The sequence below is a fragment of the Labrus mixtus genome, chromosome 16 (genome assembly GCF_963584025.1).
Source record: "Labrus mixtus chromosome 16, fLabMix1.1, whole genome shotgun sequence".
NCBI lineage: Eukaryota > Metazoa > Chordata > Actinopteri > Labriformes > Labridae > Labrus > Labrus mixtus.
Genome location: NC_083627.1, coordinates 26512089 through 26535960, shown reverse-complemented (window position 1 = coordinate 26535960; position 23872 = coordinate 26512089). Strand labels below are relative to the sequence as shown.

The following is a 23872-nucleotide window of genomic DNA, read 5'->3' as shown; positions in this document are numbered from 1 at the left end:
CTCTCACATTGTAGGACTACAAAGTACATTTTGATCTTGATCTTGAATGCATCACAAACTTGTACCTGAAAAAAGTGATCTTAAGCAGCCCTGACTTTTACTTTGCTCTACTGAATTTATTTTGACTTATTCTGACTCCTATAAATAACGCTGAATGTCTGAGTCAGTTGAAACAATGTTGAGCATATCCCTGTCAATATATTTTGCACTGATTTATTCTCACTGATGATTTTAGAGGTTTGTAGTGTTGTTTCACAGCAAGTTTACAATACAAGGAAAGAGACGGCAACCTGAAATAGCCAGTTGTTCTTTCAGATTCTGTAAATTTGCTGAGCTGCGCCCAAAAGACACAGAGAGCTGGCAACAACTGCATTTAGGTTCTATCTTTCTCGCATGCTCTGCATTTTGCCAAGTTTCATTTGTTTTTTTATGAGCTTGCTGATAGACTCGTGGCAAAACGACACAAACAATCTAACTTCTTTGGCAGAGTGAAAAAAGCTTTATTGGTAGTCGCTATAAAGTTTTAGGTAATGTATTGCTGAAGAGACTTAATTATTAAGAAGTAATCTTCAAAGAGGGCAAAGTGCATAGGAACCTGAGGATCTCCTGCTCTGAATGCTTTTTAAAAGTTTGCCAGCAACCCTGCAATCAGCCAGGTGAAAGTCCAACCGTTTTATCAAGAATTGAGATATCTATGTATCTATGTACTGAACTAAATCTTCCACTGTTGGCAGCCTCTCGAATGCAATCTTTGTTTCACAGTGATATCTGGATGTGTATGGATCTCTCACACATGGCTGTACTGCATGCGTTGTCTTTGATAACAGCCAGAGCTGTAAGAATATTTGTTGTAGACTTCTGTCCATCAGTGTTGTTCCCCATGTGACCGACCTGAAATTAGCATAGTGGTTATATTTTTCTCCTCCAATGCGCCTATTGTCTGATGTGTTCCTTTTGAGGGCCTCACATTACAAGCCCACAGTGCGCCTATTGTGTCTTAACAAGGACCTTTCACACACTCATGGCCAATACTAACACTTATTGGCAGATCCACTGTGTAGCAGTCAGACTCTTGCAGGTGTGGTAGTTTTCCATGGACACTCACGCTGATAAGTGAGTGAAATAAATACAGTAGAGCTGGAATTAAAATGCTTAGAAGATACTGACGCCTTCATTTATACTAACTCGGACTACTCAAAACACTCAGATTACATGTGCTGTGTGCAGTTTAGAAAGTGTCAAACTAAAAAGAGACCATTTAACAGAAGTAGTGTCCTGATTAGATATCTATTAGAAGTCACTTGTACAGAGGATTTAGACAGACAACATGTCTCACATGCTTTCTTTCAGGCAACATCTGTACAGCAAACTGCCTTTGCTGTGGTATTGATTATTGCATCTCTGGGACAAGTTGACTGTGATAAAACAATAGAAGTGGGCTATCAAGGAACAGCGGGGTGATCCGAAGAGAGGGAAGGGCTTCCCTTTGTACACACTAATCTCCTCTTGGCCTCAAATCAAGGTTGAGGGCCCGGCTGCATTCCTAGACCATCGGCTGCAAACAGTCACACATCTTTAGAAAGTCAGCTGTGTGGACAGCATGGGACTTTCATGTAAGATGAATTATAGTTTACAATAGATAGGCCTATGAGTAATGAAAGTCAAACAGCTTATCAAAGATTCCTCTCCACACCCATCACTTCATAATGTAGAGCAAGAGTTCTATCATACTAAAGTAATTACCACACAAAGTGTCACACTAGAAGCCATGCAAAGGGCTGTTACAAAGTTTGATACGCATTATTTCTAGCTTACTGTTTAGTCAGCAGACAAAAAAGAGCTACCACAGCCGAAGCACTACGCTATTCTATAGAAAAGGAAAGTAAAAGGTGATCCTTAAAAGAGCATTGAAGTTCTTTAAAAAGAAATGGAAGTCAAGAAGCAGGTTGGTATATACTTGCTTTAACCCATGAGGAGCTGTCATCAGCTTCCTCAATCCTCATCATGCAACCTCTGGAAAGAGTCGTGTGTTATCACTCCGCCACAGCTGCTGTTGCCCAATAGAGAGAGCGGTGGGGAAAGTGGGACGGGCCGCACCCCCCCCCACCCCCTTCCCTCCCCGCCGCAGCCTTTATAAAATTCCCTCATACATCCGCCTTGCGTCGCACGTTATAAACAAAGCAACGCTTCTGACACTGCTACAAATAGTGCTGTTTGGAAAGATAGAGAAAGAGAAAGTTTTGTGGACCTTTTTTGGGGAGTGTTCATATCAAGACAATCAGAAAAAAAACAAAAGGTAGGTTTCTGCTTTGACTTCTAACTTTATTGTTTATTAAAACACTGGTTGCGTACTTTTCAGGTTTTAGTCAGTTTTTACTACATGTCTGAACACGTTGGTATTCTGTTTGGCTGTACAATACTTTTTCAATACAGGATGGAGAGACAGGTTGTAGTTTCAGTGGTAATCTCTCATTTTTTTTCCAACCACAAATATAAGAAAAGACCCAACTCACAAATCAAAACGTGTCGATTGCAGAATGTTTTTTTATTCTATTGTTGTGCATACAAAGTGGCGATAAACCTGCGTTATTACATGTACAGGTGCTGTTTTGCAGGGTCTGTCATTGTGTTTGAGAGTATTCATTACATTTCATAATACTAGTAGCATGTAAACAGGTTGGGTTACCTGATCTTATCAACATGCTTTCACACGTGTAACAGGCTGTAAGCACTCACATACACACACAAGCTCAGAAGAGACAGGAAGCTTTTATGAACGTGTTTTCAACCATTTTAAACAAAATTTTATTTTAAAAAGATTAAAACGTCCTCTATTGCTTGCTTTAAAATTAAAACTGCAACATGCCCTGTATTCCAGCTTTGTTATCTAATGTTTAATCAAATTAAGTGATACATGAGGATCCATCATACAATGAGCAGCAGCAGCTGCTTGGACTAGTGATGTTTATCAATGTTGATCCCCTCAAAACCGCCCTGATGCCCCCATTAGTCACTTTACTGCAGCACCCACATTTTGATATCTTTTACAATCTCAAAATGTAGGTCTGTGTCAGCTTAGTACAGCAGGCCTGCTGCTGCGCTGATATTTCAGAACCAGGGATTTGACAGATTAAGTGAGTTCCCAAAGATTAGGGAAGCAATCATTGTTTCTGCAGATGGACGCTTGTGGATTTAAAACTATATGAAGGCAATGCAGGAAGGATGTCCTGGCCATGATTCTCCCTTAAAATGAAGACCAGCTGCCCAAATCGAATCAGTCCATATGTTTTCTCTCTTTCAGCAGGAAGAGTTTGAGCTCTCAGGATGTTTTGTAACTTGTATATTCCGGCTTAAAGTAGCATTTTGTATATCTGGATTTATTTTAGAAAAAAAGTAGACCTGTGTTGTTGTTTTTTCATTAATTGCTCAGACCAAATTATCTGGCTGTGGAGTGGAAACATTGGAATCTGCTGTTTAGGAAACAACACTAAAACCTAATCATGAGAAACGTGTTTTTGTCTATTCTTAACAGAGTATTGGCAGCATAATATAGCCATCTTAAGGCTTTGCTTACTGCATGCCATATTTTACTACAAAGTATAGAGTTTGTGTTCTGATTTCAGAACACACATTTCAGATACTCCCTCTGTTTCCTGTCCATGATTGCCTAACACATTCTCACTTCTGCCCCGGGCAGAAAGATGTTTCAGTGAGTTAGATTTATTCCTGACAGCATGACATTCTCTTAAAACACACACACACACACACACACACACACACACACACACACACACACACACACACACACACACACACACACACACACACACACACACACACACACACACACACACACACAGTTTCAATAGGGAATAAGCATAGGAACTGGTTTGACTTGGTTAAACAACATGTGACTGTTGCCAATGACACCCAGCCAGTTTGGAACACAGCCAGTTTAAAGAAAGCCCCCTGCTGCAGCAGCAACAGAAAATCCCTGTGAGAAAAAGATGGTTTCTATACTGATTAGAGCTCTCAAGAACTGCCGTCAATGTTGTGCTTTGCCTCTGGTCACTTCCTGTCAGCACCTGTGTGTCCAATCAGACTCAAAGCTGATCGTTTGCTCTTACTGACATTGTTCCCTTTTTTCTAGATCCTTGCTTGTGTTGTACTTACTCTCTGATGTCCGTCGCTTTGGATAAAAGAGTCTGCTAAGTGAATTGTAGAATTGTAGAAAAAGACGCACCACAAAAACATCACCTCACCTTTAATCACTAATATTCAGTGTTTTTTTTTTTTTTTAATTCAGCAATCATTTTTGTTTACATTTTGAATTTAGCATGTTTTTCCCATGCTGATCTTACAGGATTCTACATCTGCAGAAATAATTTAGCAGCAGGTTGCAAGAAAAGTCAAGAAGCTGCTCTCATATCTCTTTGCGTGGGATTGTGATCTTCTGGGGTTAAACTATCAACCCCCCCCCCATGCTCTTGGCCAGGTGAAACATTAGCTCAGCAAGGCAACCAGTTGGAGGCACACACCGGGTAAACAGCAGGTGACCTAGTTGTCTCGTCCAGGCGCTCCCCCTCTGCTGCCAGCATGCTAACAGGCTAACAGGTGGCAACAGGAACAGAGGAAGTCTGCAGTCTTGTTTATCAGCTAATAAGCTGATAAACTGCTTTTTGTAGCTGTGTTTGCAAATAGACTGTAAAATAGGCTTAGAGGATTTCCCCACCATGTTGATGCATAAACTTATTTTTCCCACTTCCTTGTCTGAAAAGTTGCTTCATTTTTAAAAAATGTGTGAGCTTCTCTGTCATTTCTCTGGAATCTCGCCGGGGGCTGATGTCTTGCCCTTCTTGACAAAGCTCCCGCAGTGTGATGGCGGCCATGTTTTTGGACGCCTCAGCAGAAAAATGAACCTGTTGTTTGATACTCCTCTTCCTCTGTCCTATTGTGAGATCCGGCTGGCTCCAGTCCGGCCTCTGTTCTTCCAAGTCAGAGGAAAATGTGTGTATGTGTGTGTTTGAGTGTGGGTTTTTTCTTTCTTTTTTTGCAGGAAGATCGTCATGTAGGAGTTTGAAATGTAATGAATCACTTCCTCTTAAAGACCACCTTGCTCCGAAAACCACAGTTCATTCCTGTAGGTCGATGTTGATGTTGTTTTTTTAAAGACAAACAAAAAGACAAATAGTGCACAAACAGATGGATAAAGTCTGGAAGGAGTAAACACAGCGTCTGCAACCAAGCAGAAACCAAGACAAACAGAGCAAAGAGACAGAATACAGAGGGAGAAAACAAGCAGAGGCATGAAAAGAGGCTGGGTTGTATCGATGGGAACCAGAGTGTCCGTTGCTTCCTGTGTCTGGGTCAGTGAAGGCTGGCTCTCAGGAGCCACTGGTGCCAGTGCACAAAGAGCCCTCTAAACTGGCTTATTGAATTTGCATGCCGAGCTGCAGCCTCAAACACAAGATCATGATCGCCTGGCTTGTCTTCTCACCCCCTTCTTTTTAATTCTCCCTGCCTTATTTTACACTCTGTTTCTCTCCCTCTCTTCTTTCTTATGTATCTTCTCAGTCATGTTTGCTTTTCTTAAAATATGTACATTCCCAATCCCAATTCCCCTCCCAGTTACCAGGGAGGGGCTGCTTTTATTTTCGATAATAAACTTGGGTAGTTCGTGAGACTTTCTCTCAGAGTGTCTCTGTTGTAGGCGGTTCAGGTGTGGCCCCATTATGTGGTCGCATGTTAGAGCAGGTCCAGTCCCTGCATGTGCCTGTGCCTATACAGTTGGGTGTGTGTACAGGAGTGTGTTCAGGTCTGTAGTTCAGGTCTCTTTTGATGGATTTTGTGTAGATAAGACACACACCCGCCTCAAAGCTCAAACAATCTGTCATTTTATTATCTGTCTGTCTATAGCTCGCCACACCTTAAATGAAATCCTTGTTCACTTCAAATAGCACCATAACACATTTTCTGTTTTTCATTTCAAACATGATTTGTTTTAAAAGTCTCAAGTCCTGTCACGCAATAACTTTGCTGTTCTCTCTGACCTCCAGCATCTGCAGCTCTTGAAATGGACGACATCCAGGTTATTGAGTCCAAACCCCTGCTGGTTGATAAGGAACTGCCGGTATGTTTCCTGGTCCAATCCAAGTCAAATAGTGTTTGGAAGTAGTTGTAACAGATATGCTTTGACATGCTCAAATATTGTATCGCTCAGCTCTGTGGGATTTATTTCTGACAAGCTGCTTGTGCGGTTATGAAGTTCATTCACAGTTTATTGAGAGTTTTGCACAGAAGAACCATGATGACATATAAACATACATGTGTACTACATGCCAAAAGATTACAAGTGTTTTCCAATCTTTTTAACATTCTCTAACGTTACAAATTGATGGTTTCTGTGCAGCACAACTTATAAGGACAATCTTTGTTGTATTGGTCTCACCCAGTAACACAGAGTTCTGCAAAGAAAGCTGCTAAATCACTGAACATTAGTCCTTATTATCTAGCATTATAGTCATACTACTGAGGTCATATACATAGGAGAATATGTTCAGTCACTGGATGACATAATCAGGATATTAGATTATTGCATGTTTCATTGTAATTACATTAGTTTGATATTTTCTGTTGTTTCCTTGCAGGGTCTGAGAGAGGCTGTGCAGCAGCTTGTCATCAAGGTATGTTCACAGACAAAAAATAAAAAAAAATAGAAAAATGTCCTCAAGTTGTAAACAAAGCTTTGTTATGAATTCATTGAGTAATGTGACGTGTTAGCCTATTCTTAACTCTTTTAGTCGTATACCATCTAGTGGTATATAAGAATGAATAACTCAAATGAACACAGTTGTTACGGTTAGCTTTCATTGCTTTGATGTTATTAAGACTGAAATCAAATTGGACCTCCTCTACTATATTTCAGTCCGCTACAGAATGGGTAGATTACGTAGCTAATGTGCACACACTTGTACATAAACAAACACATCCTGGTTGGTATGAGGGTGCTGCTGAGTCTGGGGGCCTGTCAGCACCTTGGACAGCATCCAGTCTCTCACAGTCCAGTTTTTAAAGGTACACACCATCGTCTTAAAGGTGCAGTGTCAACATGTAGTTCATAATCTCAGCCATTTTTCAATAAATGCATTGACCTTTTCCTCAAACGTACACTCTACGTCAAAGTGTGTGACGTCTGTTCAGATCTTTCATCAAGCTGACTCAGTCTCATCAAAGAGCTAAAAATGCCTTTAAAGCTCTGCTGACTTAATTTGATGTCACGCTGCCAAGTAAGATGACCTGAGGGATCCTGGATAAGTGTCAGACATCTCTATTACACTTTAGTTTACAACAAATAGAGCCATAGGATTCCATGAGGGTGATACAGTTGATACAAATCGCTCTTCAACCTTTGAGTTAAATACATGCATATACAGGCATTGGGAGTAGGACGTGTGCAACTCGGCACACACACACACACACACACACACACACAGAGATACACAACATATGTTCGACTGCAGGATTACGAGGCAGAGGATGGACATAGTGAGGGGAATCCTTGGTTGTTTATGTTTACATAACGTCGAGTCAATAGGTTAGAAGCACTCTTGGACGTTCCCATAGCGCAAACCAGTCGCAGCCAGAACTGGTTTAAAAACTATCTGACATGTAAAATCCCAAATGTCAGGCCACCATTGAGCAGATGTTTGCTTGTTTTGACTCAATCAGAACTCAAACCATTTTTTCAAAGTGTTTTTTTTGCTTTAAGATTTTGAAATGAATGGTTGTATAGAAGCATAGGTACACTATCATAGCAATGATCATACATATTCAGTGTAAATATACATAGAGGGAATATTTTGGAAACATGAAGTGTATGTTAATTCATAATCATTTGACTTGAAATGTACTCTCATCAGGACATATTCCACATAAAAAATACTATACTCTGGCCTATAGTTAAATTGTAAACAACAATTATAAAAAAATGATTTTTCAATAATATCGAGAGTTTATCAGAAATACATATTCTTTCTGTTTTGCTTCAGGTTATATAGGTTATAGGTCAAAGCAATCAGTTCATGAAACTCTTCTTGGATTGTATTTTTTTAAAGCTTAATTGACTTTATTTTGCTGTTTAGCCTTGAACAACACAATATTACTGAATAATAATAGCAGCGCATTTATTCATCCTGTTTTTCTATTGGTGACTACTCAGTTGCCAATGGCCCTCTGTCTGACATTGACTGATCCAATTTAGGGATCGCTTCATCTAGAGTTAGCTTGTTTTGACCAGCCTGCAATGCACCATGGGAGGCCAGGGGCTTAAGCCAACTGGTAAGCAGTGGGGGTATAAAACTGAGCGTTCAGAGCGGAGCTCAACAATTTCTGAGGCTTACCAACATTTGGATTTATAGCTCAGGGAGCCACTGCCTAAACACTTTTTTGAGTGGCGAGCGGTGTCAAACTCGTCTCCTGCAAACATGGTTCTAGAGGATTCTGATGTGGAAATGATTGTTACTGAGATTGAAGTCAGCGTGAGTAGACTGAAGACTTTGTTTGCACATTTGGTCTGAGTCTTTTTCAGAGGATTTGTTGGTTTATTCTCCTTGTTAGCCATAAGATTGTCGAACAGGTGAAGACACTGGATAGACAAAAGCTTCATATTCATAAAGTTTGTTTCTTATTGGAGGAAATTGTGAGCACATGTTAAGAAGTGGACAATCCTTAAAGTGCTTTGGCTTGTTTTAAGTTCTTTTGGAGAAAAAAACATTGAATGAATAAAGGTCAAAATTTGAATGGCATTAAGAGGATTTCTACAATTGGATTAAGGAGTAATGAAACATTTTGGTTAATTCCTCAACTCGAACAGAAAATACGAAGGTTTTTGAATTACAATGTTAAGTAGATGTGTGTAGGTCTTTGGAAACAGTCTTTTGTTATAGTTTCAAAGTGACATACTTACTTTAGTTTAAAAACAGAATTCATCAATATGTTTACTTAGAATTTTGGTTAAAAAAAGTTTCCCACATTTGATACTTAGTTTGGTCTGTTTTTGCTTTGATAGGAGCACGACGTGGAGACTCCTCATGGAAGAATCCATTGTACAATGAAGGGCATGCCCAAGGGAGACAGACCAGTGATCCTCACCTACCACGATGTTGGACTGAACCGTAAGCCTGCCTCAAGATTTAGCTCTACATTGGTGAAACATCTACTGATGTCGCTAGAGGCTCAAGTGTTTTGTATTATAGTATCATGCCACTTAACAAATATCCCCAAGAGAACTTTATATAAAGTCCACTAGTTTACTGTATTCATTTAAAAATAAGTATATTGCATTAAATAAGTAGTTATGTATTTTTGGTCTTCAAGGAGTTTGATCAGACCTTTTGATAATATATTGAAACAACTTTAGATAAGAATTTAAATAAAACTGAAAAAAACAGTTTCTTCTAAAAAGTCATGCTATTGGCAAAGCCATCAGTTAATTTGTCAGTATATTGATTGATTGTTAGAAGATCATTATTTTTTAGTGTGCTATTCAGCCCAGTTATAAGTTAGAGCTACTGTTAAGAATTGAAAGTCACAGCAAGTAAGATTTAGGAGGGCCAAATGGAATGAAAAGATGTTAAGAGTTCAAATTGATTTATTAAAACAACAACTTAGATCTCCTCTAGAAGGGAACAGATGCATTTCTGACCTTTGATTACTAGTTTCACAACTCTGATGTAGATAATGTGAATTCTCTACCCTTTTCACTTATTCTATCCTGCTTTTTAAAAATAGTTAATAATTACAGTAGTAGAAGTCTTCTGAGCTAAATGATGACCCACTGCACCTACAAAAACAAAGCCTGTGAGACTCACACTCAGGTTACTTTAAGTCAATCCTGAATATCTGCCAAGAATCCCTTATCCACCTCCACCTTCTTTTGCCAGACAAAACCTGCTGGAACACGCTCTTCAACCATGAGGACATGTCCGAGATCATGCAGCATTTTGCCGTGTGTCACGTTGATGCTCCCGGGCAGCATGAGGGAGCCAACACCTTTTCCACTGGGTGAGCCAGACACGCACAAACATCCACACACACAAACACACTTAAATGTATGTCAGGCTGTCTGTGACCATTGACTGGACAGGTAGATCAGTGCGAATGTTCTTAAGGTGACCTAATTTGACAAGTGTGCTGTCTTTATCTCCTTCAGCCTAATCTCTGTGCTTTGATGGCTGAACTCTTTAACTGATCATGATATGGAAACAGATAGTGAATAAGGAGCAATAAATCCAGTTAATAAATATTGCACTTTGTTATTAAATTGTAAAATAAAAGTTTGAACAACGTGTGCTTTGTTTCCTAGATATGAGTACCCGTCCATGGACCAGGTTTCAGAGACCCTCCCATCTGTGTTGAAGCACTTTGGGTAAGTTGAGCTGCAGTTTTTACTCTGACTTTTACACACTTAAATCAAAGATATTTTCTAACCTGTTGTTCTAACAGTCGTTATTTATATCCGACCACAGGCTGAAGAGTGTTATTGGAATGGGCATTGGAGCCGGGGCCTACATTCTGACCAGATTTGCCGTGAGTCTCCCCCCCCTTTCTCCTCACTCAGGATTAATAATTATAAGAGTTTTAATCATTTAAGGATTACCAGAAGTGTTTCTTCTTATTGCTGATTTTGGCAATGAAACACAGCTTATTGCTCGAGCCTGCTGAGCCATAAAAAGTCTCAGGAATGTTCCAGATCAGCTCAACACTAACACTGTGCGCTGTAGGATGTCTCACAATATTGACACAAGGCTGACAGAGATACAACTTTTAACTCCTCGCTGCAGCTCTCTCTATAGTTTAACGAATAAAAAACATTTGACAGGGAAAACTGTGTGAAAAAAGACATGTTTCCTAGAGCCTTTGTAAGCATAAATAACAATATGTTACATACAGGTAACACAGAATATGACAGAAAATCTGATTCCTACAGGACTTGAATGGGAAAAAAAATCATTTTCATTAACATTAAAGCTACAGTGAGTAGTTTTTAGCTGACTAATAATAATAATAATAAATAATTCTTGAAAATGTTGCCGCGGGGTAGGTGTTAGATGTAGAGATCACATCTGAATGCTGCTAAAACAGCCTCTTTTTTTTAATTCTCCACTGAAACGATTTTCTATAAGTGATACATCTGGCTGTTTAAAGAAAGTTTTTTGATTTATTAATTTAACATGAACAGGACAAAATCAGCAAAGATATTTGCTTATTATTCTAGCTAAAAGTGGCATTGTGTTTTAAAATGTTCATGATTTGTGTGTTTAGCTGGACTACCCGAACATGGTTGAGGGACTCTTGCTCATCAACATCAACCCGTGTGCTGAGGGATGGATGGACTGGGCTGCACACAAGGTAACACACACATTAATGGTTTGAAAATACACAGTTTCACAAATTTACCCTTTAAACATTCACTTGACCAGAAGCAAACTGTGGCAGATCTAACTAACAGACTAAAGTTAAACATTTCTTCTTTTACATCTCTTTCCAGATCAGCGGATGGACTCATGCCATGCCGGACATGCTCATCAGCCACCTCTTTGGAAAGGTACAGATTCAAATTATCTTTCTTTTCTCACTGGTAGTGCACTTTTAGCATGTTGCTAAACTATCTTTTATTGGTGTTTAGTGCTCAATGAGTTCCACAGATTTTGTTTTTGGTTACCACAGGAGGAAATCCACAACAATCCTGACCTGATCGGAACATTCCGCCATCACATCCTCAACGACATGAACCAATTTAACCTGCATCTCTTCGTCAAGTCCTACGAAAGGTAAACATTTGGTCAACATTTTCCTTTTACGGGTTAGGGTAAAGAGTCTTTAGGGCCAAATTCACTACTTAATGTACAACAAAACATGCCACTGGTTTTAAAATCTTTAGAATGTAATAAAAAAGATCTGAATCTGTTCAAGATTGTTCATAACATTTCTCTTTCTGCAGTCGAAGGGATCTGGAAATTGAGAGGCCGGTCCCTGGAAGTAATGTCAGAACCCTCAAGTAAGTTGTCATTAGCAACAATGAAATATCAACAAAACTCTTAATATAAAATGTGATATACGTATATGTCAGGCTGCTTTGTAATTTAGTGTTTCTCTTATCCAGGTGCCCATCTCTGCTAGTGGTTGGCGACAGTTCTCCTGCTGTGGAGGCTGTGGTGAGTTCAGGCGCAGCATTCACACAGATATAGTAAACAAGCCTTTAATGCTAATCATAACACTTCCCTTCTCTAGTTGACCGGGCTAACATGTACTTAACGTGTTTCCCATTAACTACAGTCAACCATTTAAGCCAAAAAGAGACGCAAGATTAAACGCTTAAGGACAACTGTCGAACATGACTGATGCAAGAACAAGTGATGTAGAAAAGTTTTAATATGCGACTGCCATTAGATCAGAGAGGTGCTGCAAATCCCCCAGCAAATCTGTTACAGTATGTTACAGTTAGCATTATAAGCCATAGCCAGGATTGATAAGCTATTCAGTAAACGATATATATTTTTTAATTCAATTTGATTATACTGTTAGATATTTTAAATACATTTTAGTTATAGCTAACTTATAATTCAGCCTCCAAAAAATTAACATTAAAAACAGAAACAAAGAGAATAATGTTTAATAAAAAAACGTACAATGAATAATCTATTTTAAGAAATAATGGCATTGAGAGGATGTCCAGCAAAAAGGACAAATAACCTCCCATCCCCTATCTATCCCTTCTTACAATTAGTTTTTTTTAGATCTGAAACTCTTGGAAAGTTAGTGTTTGAAGGTGCATAAGGCTGAAAAATAAATGTGAGTCCAGTTTGTAATGTTTGTAAATGTAAAATTTCTTTGCTGAAAATTCTTATGTGTACCCACAGGTTGAGTGCAACACCAAGCTGGACCCAACAAAGACCACCCTCCTGAAGGTAAAGGCCTGTTGCTCTCCACCCTTGCCCAATATCCTCATACTGATTATAATAGCCTTCATGGAAAGATATCAGCTGATAAGATTCCAGTGAGTCAGCAATTGCCTGGTGACATATTAACCAGCTGTTTGAAAAGCTGAAAGTGTCCGTGTGTATGCATGCTACCTCTGCAATCTGCTGCAGCTGACCTACTTTCTTATTTTACCTGTGGCAACCGTTTATGATCCACAACTGAAAACAAGTCGCTTTTAGTGCTAAAAAGGGCGTCATTCATTTGGGGCCAAATGTTCAGGATCTGGAGAAACACTAATTGAAGGTTGCAGGGACCAGGTGTTCAAATGGGACGTGTTAAGTTTAATGGCGCTTGCCCAGTAAATGTATAAGCACTACCATGCTAAACACTAATGGTGTTTTTTCTTCTTCTGCTCTTTCCAGATGGCTGACTGTGGAGGCATGCCCCAGGTTGACCAGGTGTGTACATCTGTGTTTGTGTGACAGAAACAGAAAAATCTCGACACCGGACAGGGCTGGATAATCGGGTGGATGCCATAAGACGGTTGCACTTAAGATTAACTTTATTGTCCCAGTGGGAAATTTGTCTTGGACTTCACAGAGCTCTGATGCAGTAACAAAAAATAACAAAATACATTCATTTGTCGGTAAAACATGTCAGTTAAATAATCATAAAATGCCATACAAGTGAATTACTAAAACCATAAATATGTAACTTAAGAGCATTAGCAAGTAGCAGACATGAACCGTAGTTGTCAGGTTGTAATCCTTTGCCTCGTGCACCACCTGCTCACAGCAGCTGTCATACCTCAGAGCCTGAGCAATAATCTGCAGGATGACAAATCGAGTCTGTCAGTGTTATGTAAACAAATGTGATAATTAGTGACAGGAGGACTGATTATCACCTTCTTTTTTGTCTTTCTTCTCTGCAGCCTGCAAAACTGACAGAAGCTTTCAAGTACTTCATCCAGGGCATGGGATACAGTAAGTAGTCAAGACATGCAGCATTTCACTTTGAAAGCACGCACTTAACAGGAATGTTGTGGTGACATATTGAAAATATGGCAATTTAAAAAAATAATTGTCCTTAAAAAATTCTAGTTTGATGAGTGTTCATTGTTTAAAAAAAATAGTTTTCTGCCACCTTGTGGTGAAATAAAGAAGTTTGGCCTGAAGTTCCTTTTAGTAGTCGTTGATAAACGACTCGTGCGCACTACATACTCACAGGACGAGAGCAGCTAACATCATCACAGAAAGTTTCACACAGGAACTTGAAGGTGTTATAACATTACTAATTCATCTCCGTGTGTTTTAACTAAATCCTCTTCCACCTCTCCCCTCAGTGCCCTCAGCCAGCATGACCCGCCTGGTCCGCTCCCGCACCGCCTCAGGCTCCAGCGTCACCTCCTTCGATGGCAGCCGCTCGCGCTCACACACCAACGAGGGCAGACGCAGCCGCAGCCACACAGCCGACAACCAGCGCGCTCGCTCCCACACAGAAGGCTCCATGGATGGCTCGGGCAATAGCAACGTGGACCAAGCCGTGCCCAAGTCCACCGAAGTGTCCTGCTAAGTGAAACCTCAAATCTCCAGACGCCCCGAAAAAACCCTGTCCAGGTCCCTTTCGGTTTGTGCTGCGCTGCCTCTAACTGACACACAGACACACACATTCCTATGCACACACACTCACCGATGTAGAGGGGGCACTAAAATAGCAAACCTGGGATTGTAAAAATGCATGTGGACACTCACCTGCAGACTTTGTAGTGCAGCTGAAACGCCCCATTTGTCTTTCTAAGGGACTCAAACACATCTCTGATAGGAAATTTTGCCACTGAGCTCCTCAGTCAGATGAGTGTGTAGTTAGGGGCAACGCAGCGTCTGGGAACACAGAAGCAGAGAATGTCAGAGAAAGCTGTGGCAACAAACACACCAGCTTGTACATTTATCTCTCATAATCTCATATACCGTACTTCTAAAAAAAAAAAAAAATTCCATTTCTGTGTTCCCTCATCCTGTTTTCATCCATTTTGACCACATTGACACAGCTTTCTCAAAATGTACCTGACTGTAAATGACTGTTTTCTGTTCTTACTGTAATTTTTTTGATCATTTACTCTTCCTTTTTCCATGTTTGAGGTATTGTTGTTTGTGCTTAGGAGCAGATTTGTAGATGTGGAGAGCATGGGGAGACACTTAGATAAATAAAACTGGCAGTTTGCCTTGTAACTTTAAAAAAAAATTAAGGGACAGACTTCATGTGTTTCATTCATACACAGCGAATGAACTCGTCTGTTATCCAAAACATTCCCTGTAATTTTAACAGTTTCCTGTCGGCGGTCTTTTCAGGAATCTGGTGTTAACTTTTTTATTACATTCCAATGAGACTGTGTGCTTTGTTTGTTAATCAAAACCCAGCCTGGATCACAAATTCAAAATCTTTTATATCTTATGCTTTATTAATGGATCATGGCTTCAGACAAAACTTTTTTATGAGGATTTCTATGCAATCAAGCTCAAAGGAACAAAGATGTGCCATGGATTTGTTCACTGTAGATGTAGTTGTGGGTCTTTGGGTGAGCGACATGATGGCTCCACATGTTAACATGAGGCTAGCTGTAGAACTTACCTTATACCTTCTGCTCCTGTATTGTACTTGCACTACAGCAACGCTTTGCTTTAAAGAACAGCTGCTTTGTAAAGATGCTATTCAAAACAGTGTAATGCTGTAGAAAAGCATTACAATGACATAACAGTTTGTATTTATTATAAAAATAATAATAAAAAAAACTTGTAACTGATCTTCCCTCATCGTGTCTTTATTGCATATTTAAACACGTGGGCATAAAATAAGGCTTTGTCTTTTGCATTTTGGTCCATTTCTTCCTTTGAAAACATACAAATAAGAACAAATGATGACATTTAAAGTAACATATATACAGAAAGAATGATCATCTACCTGTAAGTTAAAGACAGACAATGTTTGGCAGAAGTATTATTACAAATCAAAAAGCTCCATAAATAAGTTAAGCCTTCAATATTTCACACTCTTACATTTTTTTCCATGTGCAAAACAGTTCTTAAAATATTTGGCAATTTAGTATATTTACACATTTTCCAATAGGAAAAAAAAAGACAATAAGAAAATCCCTTATACTTCAACACACACAACACAAATACAAAACATTGCAAAGCATAAATAGGTCAGGTTTGGTGTGGATGCTCCCGAAGGCAGAGAGCATGACTGACACCTGTTAGTTCATGACTTCTGGGTAACCATAGTAACTCTCCAGCTCTGCAAAGATGTCGTTGGGGTTTTTGCAGCTGAGGTTGCAGAAGCAGGCCTGGACCCACAACATCTTCCAGGTGAACCCAGACCCGTTAGGACACTCGAAGTCTACGTCGATGGTTTTGGACTTGTAGGGGATGCAACAGCGCTCATCGGTGCAGACGCCGCAGTATTTGGGCCGGTACTGCTTCTTGCTGGTGCAGCCAGAGATGGTGAGGTTTGAGGGCTGATCTTCCCTGTAGATGTTTAGACATTTTTTCCCGGGCTGATGGAGGAAAGTAGAAAGAAGAATGTAAATCCTGTGAACATTTTTAATTTAAGAGGTAGTATGTTTTTTTTGATGATTAAATGAAATGCTTACCTTAATGTGTTTGGTGATGTCAACCTCACAGGGCCGTAGGTTGCAGAGGCGAGACTCTTTGATGAGCTCACATTGGTCATTGGCGTTAGAGATCCTCATGGACAGACCACGGCCACAAGTCTTTGAACAGGGGCTCCATGAGGTAGTCTGGGTAATGCAGTTCTTGTGCCAGCTCCTGGTTTCAGCTGGGGGAGCTGGATCAACACAGAGGTGGGAGGTCAATAGATAATGTCAATCCAACTGATACAATATAGATTTAATTTAAAAATAGAACTAATGCAGAAAGTTAACTGACAATTAAAAATAGAAACCTTATAAGGCTTATATCTACACAACCACTCCTTATGCTATAACTCCTTTTAGTAAAGGAAGAAAGTGTACCCTTAACCGACACTGTTTTATAACATTTCCTTTTACGACAAGGCTGTAATCCAATTAATGATAATAATGCGATCAATGTCCTCTATGCCCTTTTTAACATTTTAATTGAGGACCAGCTGGGGACATTTCCTACAAACGTATATATGCAAAGTCTCTGTGTGTAATCTTAATCTTTAAATTGTGTTTGAGCTGTAATCTGGAACTGATTAGCACCATTACACAACACAGAGAGATCTTCTTTCCCACTTTTCCCTTTTCAGCACTGCTGCACTAAAGGAACGGAAACTGGACATAAACCAGAAACAGTGTGAGGGCTTCCACAAGAAAAGGATCGGTCTGTCCCTGCACACACACACACACAGACACACACACACACACACACACACACACACACACACACACACACACACACACACACACACACACACACACACACACACACACACACACACACACACACACACACACACACACACACACACACACACAAACCTCATGATCCTCCAGAACTACAAGCTGTCCTCTCACATCTCCTGACTTCTAATTGCCAAATCCACACACAGTTGCAACAGCAGCAGTCTACTTAGATCAAATCCTAACCAACCACATTTGAAAACTATTTATGAGTTCTTTCTACTACAAAATACAGAATTGTAAACTCGTCCTTTTTTCTGATAGGATATAAATAAAGTAAAACTTGACCTTGGAGGGTATTAATGTAAAGACTTTTCATTCACTGGACTCTTTGAACATTTCTTTACATGTACAAGGTCAACTGTTCAAAAATAATTTGTTCAGAGATCTGAATTTATTCATGAAGACAACTAAAGAATACCATACAAGAGGGAGTGCTGCTCTACTGAATATTAGCACATTTGTGATTCTGACAGAGGGAATAGTAAGAAGATAAATGCAGCTGCTAATATTAAGTATAACAGCACTACATCAAGTGTGACAGTTTGAAAAGCTGTATATATTGGTAAACAGTAATTAGCAGCAACTAATATATTTATTTTCAATTTTATCCTTGTCTTAGCCCCAACATCACAACTAGTTTGACAACTTAACTGGATCTGGATGTTTTCCAAGCAAAGCATGTTCTTACAGTTTTTAAACTTTGTGTGACTTCATGAACAGCTGCTTTGTATTTCGTACATTTAAGGTTAGGTTTCCATTTATTGCAAAACAAGTGAAATAAGAGCTTGCTGACAGTTGCTGTGTGATTGATCAATCTAGACAAATGCCATTTGCTGTAATATTAATTTCAATGGTATTTGGAAAAACTGGCTAAAGACTAGGATTTCTCAGAAATATGTCCTAGTTTATTCAAAACTAACATGTTTTGCTCTTTCAGTACTTCATGCATTCCCTTTGATTTGGCTTTCCTGATGTTCTCAGACTTAACCAGGGTTGAGAGGAAATAAGGGGATTTGTTAGTGCTATTGGGAAATTGAAAAAATGCATCCTCTAAAAGCAAAATAATATATAATGCATATACATTACATGCAAAACATCTTACCCTCTACTGCGTGCCGCGGCGCTGTCTTACGTCCTCTTTTGGATTCATCACAGATCCATTGCTCACAACACTGTCCTCGGACTTTGACCCTGCGCGGGCTTTGGCACCACACCCGCGGAGGCTGGGACTCTGTGCATAGAGGGACACAGCCGATGGCACCGTTCACACACACACATTGATATTTACAGCTGGGACTGAAGCTCTGCCCATTACGATAAATCACCCCATCATGCTCGCAGCCGGTTCCCACCATATCTGACAGAGGGGAACGACAAGAGGGCACATGTTATAGAGATCTGCAAGGAAAACTGCAAACACTTAGAAATGATAGTAATGCTTTTCCTAGGGATCAACTTGACTGAACCAAAAAACAAGAAGAACGCTGTGAATGACAAAAACAGGTTAAACACAATGCATTGTACAGTATAAGTATTGTCCCCGAACTTGTACTTTTTCACATTTTTAAGAATTTTAAACAAACCAGAATTTGTAATACTTATTCTGGCTTTTTACTTTATAACTACCAAAAAGGAGAAGTCTCAACTGCATATATCAGTTGGATAAACAAGTGCAGAAGCTTGCACCAAATCTAATAATTCAATAAATCAAACCTTTTAACATTTTTATTTGTAAATACATTTTGAATTTTAAAACAAATACTGTCTGTTGTGTAACATATGTCATTTTTTAAACTGCATGTAGGGACAATGTTGTGCTAAAATGTCCCCTGTATCTATGGTATGTAAGACTTTATCAGAATATAACTTATTATCTGTCCACTAGAAGTTTGATATTATTACCCACAAATAAGTTGAATTCAGGCTTTTTATGTCAAAAAATGTGTTAATTAGGAAGCACTGTACACTGTTCTGTTCTGGTCCATGTCACTGTGGTGTGTTGCTTTATCTGAACAGTAGTGCAATGATGCCGACTATGAAGATAAAGAAACAAATAAAAACATGTCCCTGATGTATGAAAGCTGTTGTTTGTTTCAGTAGAGTGACACTTACATGCACACACTCCTTTTTCGTACCTAGGCTTGTCCGAGCTGTAGTCACAGTACAGTCCCTTGTGGTAGTCACAGGTGTCAGCCTCGTTGCACACCTCCCCCACCTGCCGGGCGCAGGCCTTACAACAGTCGCAGCCGTCCATGAGGAGGCTGACGCCCGGCGGACAGGCTGGGGTGACCTCAGGACACTCGCAGGGCCACTTGCAGTACTGCGTCCGGTTGAAGAGGTCGGCAACTTGGGTAGTGACTGCTGTGGTTGGTGGCATAGCAGTGGAATTCTGGGAGTAGGCCTGAGGAAAGGAAGATATGCAGGACAAATTAAAGCTAAATAAAACCCCTAAGCTGTTTAGTGCATCACATTTGTAGCTTTTTTTTTACTCAACTTTTGGAACCTTTACTACATTCACAATACAACACAAGTCACAAATTCAGAGGCTTTAGGCTTTAGCCAACTTTTATGAAATGAAAGATATTTGAGCCCCTGAAGCGAGGCAATGTTGTTGTTGTTCTTTTTACCCTAATCCTGAATTATTTCATATCCAGCATTCTTTGCAAACCTGGTCTGACAAACCTCTTCTATGCTTGCCTGGGTAAAATACATGGCAGGAGCAAACATCCAGTCCTGCTGTGCAATAAATTAAACACAGAGTATAAAAGAATGAAACACCCGGTGAGTTAATCCCATTAAATCAATAACGTCTTGTATGTGTTGAACACTCTGGAAGTGTTCCATCATCATGTTTATAATCTGAACATAACTGACTGTGCTGAACAGTTACAAAATCCTGCCAATGAAAGTTAATCATCACCTCCCTCCCTCTCTCTGTGTTTGACTCTCACAAGCTGCTCTGTAAAGAAACAGATCGCCCAGTAAAAAACTCAACACTTTGTCAAAGCAGATGTTCTCACTGAAACAGGCCACATGAGCCACATTAACAGCCTAGCGCTCGGAAGTTAGTTTTGGACAAAAGATGCACGAGTCCCAACAGAGGACATTTTTCTGACAACAAATACCCCTTTTTACTTTTTTTTACAAGCAATTTTTGCTTGTTTTGAGAGTGGAGTGTTCCTGAGAAATTTCCAGAAGATGATTGTTGTTATTCAATGTGGGAGGCATTCAAATTAGATGTTTTTTGTCTGCAACAAATCCTATTGGAACGCTACGTATCCCAAATAATTTTAAACAAAATGCACATTTCTATTTATCTCAAATTAAATAAAGATGAAATCATGAAGGCTCATGACAAAGACAAAATAACGCTGTATACAAACTTAATGTCCCTCATAAATACCAGACTGTTAAAAGGAAGGCAAACAAGGCATTATTAAATGTTCACATCTGTCTGTAAACTCATAAATCAAAACACTATGTTACAAACAACAGAGGGCTACACGTAAAACACATACACACATGCACACTTCATCTGTATTTAATTGAGAGGAAACATGCTTAATCATCTTATTCAAGCCGTATGTACCCTAGAGTTATTTCTCTGCACTTCAGTGGCTTTAAGGCTGTATTAATAGCTACCACAGTGTTTAGAGATAATGTAGATGAATGAGTTTTAATCACAGCCATGCCACTGAGCCATTCTCCAGTTAGTTTAGCACACAGCTATATCGGGCTAATTTACAGAGAAGAACATAATGCTGGTCAAATTCAGCACGATTTTAAGACCCATTTTCTTAAGCATAGGTTAAGACATCTGTGACACATTGGTGCAATAACTTCATTTCCTGCATTACCTGCAGCTACATGTCATTTTTTGGTGAGGGTTAATAAAAATAAAATACAATAACACATTTTCTCTTAAATGTCCCTCCAAAAGCAAGTGTTGTTTAACTAATGCAGCTATAAATAAGTATATAACATGTTCAAACAATTAAGGCTATGTTTGTGATATGGTGCATAGCATTACATTGTGTTTTAAAAATGATTATAATATCAGTATCACATATCAACACCATTCAGAGGCATTGTTTTAGTATGTTTTAACATTTATAACATTAATTACCTTACAACTTGTTAAATAACTTAAGAGCCCAGATATCTCATGGGGGGATGGGAATGTAGGCTATAACTGTTTATTTATTTATTTTGTAATAAACTATAATCAATTTTACCATAACCATTTTTTTCCCACACAGGCATTTCCAAAAGCTAATCCACCCACCGATAGACAGGGCTAGGTAATGGTGGAAACCTTGGAAATAGACGATACTCTGTTGAAAAACATTATTGAAGCTATTCATAAAAGTTATGTCTTACTGGACCGCTAGGTGGCACTAAAATGCAACAAAAGGTTGAAAGTGATGCTGAAGTGATGCGGCTGCCAGCATCTCACACTGAGGGATGATTAATGAACTCCTGTCTGAGACTTTAAGAGAGGGTGATGCGGTTCAGGCCAGTTTCTCTAACCGTACAGTAACAATGGAAATCGTATAATACGACAACAGGAAGAAAAAGACTATTGAATCAGGGAATCATAATCTGGGGGCCATTACAAAGTATATCTAAGAGAAAAAAAATAGTTATTAAAGCAAGAGTTGGGGCAAAGTAAAATCCTAGGTCTAGGCCTACTGTATAATAACAATTATATATCCTATAGCCTAGTCAAAGGGAAAATACAAATAATCCAAAAGCGTTCTGGAAAGTTCTTCTAATCCCCATATGACGTTTATAGCAACTTTAGCCATGTACAATTAACAGGATACATAAATACTTTCACTGTCACTGTTGCTCTCCTTCCTGAAAGTGAGCTACAGCTTGCGCTTTGATTTTTGTTGTATACAAAGTCAAATCAATCCTCCGTCCCACCTGTTGAATCCCGGCGGCAGTGAGAATCCACAACAGGAGCCAACTCATCACTGGTGTGAAAGTGCAAATGCATTGAATCCGGAATGAGTCCCGCGTTAAACGCTCGCCACGCAGCTCCCCGCAGGTGTGCTACATCCTCCTCGTGCCCTTTCTGTCATCATCTTCATCTCCTCCACCACCTCTACCTCTGTCTGTGTCCGGACCGCGGTTGACAGCCTGTTAAAGAGTCCCGACTGACGTAAGGTCTGTAAGGACGAGCCCCGCATACTTCTGAGTGTGCGAGGGGACGGTTCCTTCTCTTTCCTTTTGCTCCACTTTCACCCGATCCTCCTCCTTCTCCTCCCCGGAGAGCCCCGGTGGTTGGGGCGTGTCCGCAAACCCGGAGACGTTCAAGGCCACGAAGAGGTCCCTGTGACACGTGACTGACTGTCGTTTAAGTAAAGATTACAGGACACAATCAGATATTTTCCCTGTGTATCTTAAAACAGTAAGCACATGCACTCACATGCATTTGAGTGAAAGTGATACAGTCCACACGTGTAAAAATGTAAGAAAAAGAAAAAAATCAGGCGACAAGGAGTGGATTATTGTAGGCTAATCACTACATCTTGATTTAAACAGATACAGTTGGTATGGAACATAGTGGCAGATATGGTGAGACATAGAGACAACATTTCAAGCAGATGATCACACACGTAAATAATCCCCATATCCCAAGACTCAAATCCAAGACAGAATGTAAACATTGAATTGCTAAATTCAAGTGGCTTTTTTCTATAATATTTCTTATTGTCAAATTTGCCATAAAATAAATTTTCATGCAATTAAAGAAACATGAGCGTTTGAGTGTTCATGCAGGTAAATATGAGCAAAAACTGTATTAGTTTTACACTGTTTGAAAATGTGCACATATTTAGATAATTGTGGACAGATGCATTCAGTTGTCTATCAGTTGAGACATTCCTCATTAATGCCTGACTTAAAACTAGACCACTTTATGTATAAACTCTTAATCTTTCTGCAGCTCATTTCTTGCATATTGCTTAATGGTTCATTTGAGAGTTTTAAACTCCAGTCAAGCCCCAAAGAGTCTCTAATGCCTCATTTTACTGTCATCCCATCGTATCACACCACATCTGATCCTATAGTTTTCTTTGCACACTTTAAGGCTGTATGATTCCTCCAAAATGACCAAAACTTCAGCTGCTCCAAGAATGATCTCAACCGCACTCAAATTCTTGAAACGAAAATTTGTTTTTTAAAGGAGTGAACAGATATAGAGTACAGGTTGTCTACCTCCTACCTACAGAATCTATTTGACACTGGAGCTGTGTCTGGCACACAGATGTTAAGTTTAAATCAATGATGTCATCTATCTCACAGTCTTCTACTTTGCTTTCCTTTCATTTTCCTGGAAATCTGATTGTTTGTCCTTGAGATGACACAGGCAGCGGCCAGAAGAATTCCACTGTATGTTGCTACTCAACCATACGGAAAATGTCTTTTAGTGCAGGT

At 39.5% G+C, this 23872-nt stretch overlaps 2 protein-coding genes across 4 annotated transcripts; one reads left to right on the top strand and one right to left on the bottom strand.

Moving 5' to 3' along the window:
- The first annotated feature begins 2136 nt into the window (after positions 1-2136).
- On the top strand, positions 2137-14883 carry ndrg1a (N-myc downstream regulated 1a). Of its 3 annotated transcripts, XM_061060003.1 has the most exons (16): positions 2137-2296; positions 6057-6130; positions 6648-6683; positions 9068-9173; positions 9942-10062; positions 10364-10426; positions 10527-10587; positions 11323-11409; positions 11549-11605; positions 11728-11831; positions 12002-12058; positions 12164-12215; positions 12921-12968; positions 13404-13439; positions 13913-13964; positions 14324-14883. In XM_061060003.1, exons 2-16 carry the CDS (start codon positions 6074-6076, stop codon positions 14551-14553), a joined length of 1167 nt encoding a protein of 388 aa, XP_060915986.1. In that variant the 5' UTR covers positions 2137-2296; positions 6057-6073; the 3' UTR covers positions 14554-14883. The 3 variants fall into 3 exon arrangements, 2 of the variants coding, with proteins under 2 accessions (XP_060915986.1, XP_060915987.1); XR_009676168.1 differs by lacking the exons at positions 2137-2296; positions 13913-13964; positions 14324-14883 and adding an exon at positions 13714-13890 and having other exon boundaries at positions 13404-13548; XM_061060004.1 differs by lacking the exons at positions 2137-2296; positions 6057-6130; positions 6648-6683 and adding an exon at positions 8384-8537.
- Positions 14884-15778: 895 nt separating this feature from the next.
- Positions 15779-22697, bottom strand: ccn4a (cellular communication network factor 4a). Its single transcript, XM_061060005.1, has 5 exons — positions 22358-22697; positions 19541-19829; positions 18531-18785; positions 16631-16824; positions 15779-16534 (listed from the first exon to the last, which is right to left on the bottom strand). The coding sequence occupies exons 1-5, from the start codon at positions 22403-22405 to the stop codon at positions 16235-16237; spliced, it is 1086 nt and encodes a 361-aa protein (XP_060915988.1). The 5' UTR covers positions 22406-22697; the 3' UTR covers positions 15779-16234.
- Positions 22698-23872: the final 1175 nt, after the last annotated feature.

What these genes read in the sequence shown, in the direction of transcription:
- ndrg1a (XM_061060003.1), top strand. Translation starts at nt 6,074, where the DNA reads ATGGACGACATCCAGGTTATTGAGTCCAAACCCCTGCTGGTTGATAAG. An exon ending in TGGACTGGGCTGCACACAAG is followed by an intron (nt 11,410 to 11,548) that starts GTAACACACACA and finishes ATCTCTTTCCAG; the next exon opens with ATCAGCGGATGGACTCATGC. An exon ending in GCATGCCCCAGGTTGACCAG is followed by an intron (nt 13,440 to 13,912) that starts GTGTGTACATCT and finishes TCTTCTCTGCAG; the next exon opens with CCTGCAAAACTGACAGAAGC.
- ccn4a (XM_061060005.1), bottom strand. Translation starts at nt 22,405, where the DNA reads ATGAGTTGGCTCCTGTTGTGGATTCTCACTGCCGCCGGGATTCAACAG. An exon ending in GCCGCGGCACGCAGTAGAGG is followed by an intron (nt 16,825 to 18,530) that starts GTAAGATGTTTT and finishes GTGTTGATCCAG; the next exon opens with CTCCCCCAGCTGAAACCAGG. An exon ending in ACATCACCAAACACATTAAG is followed by an intron (nt 16,535 to 16,630) that starts GTAAGCATTTCA and finishes TTCCTCCATCAG; the next exon opens with CCCGGGAAAAAATGTCTAAA.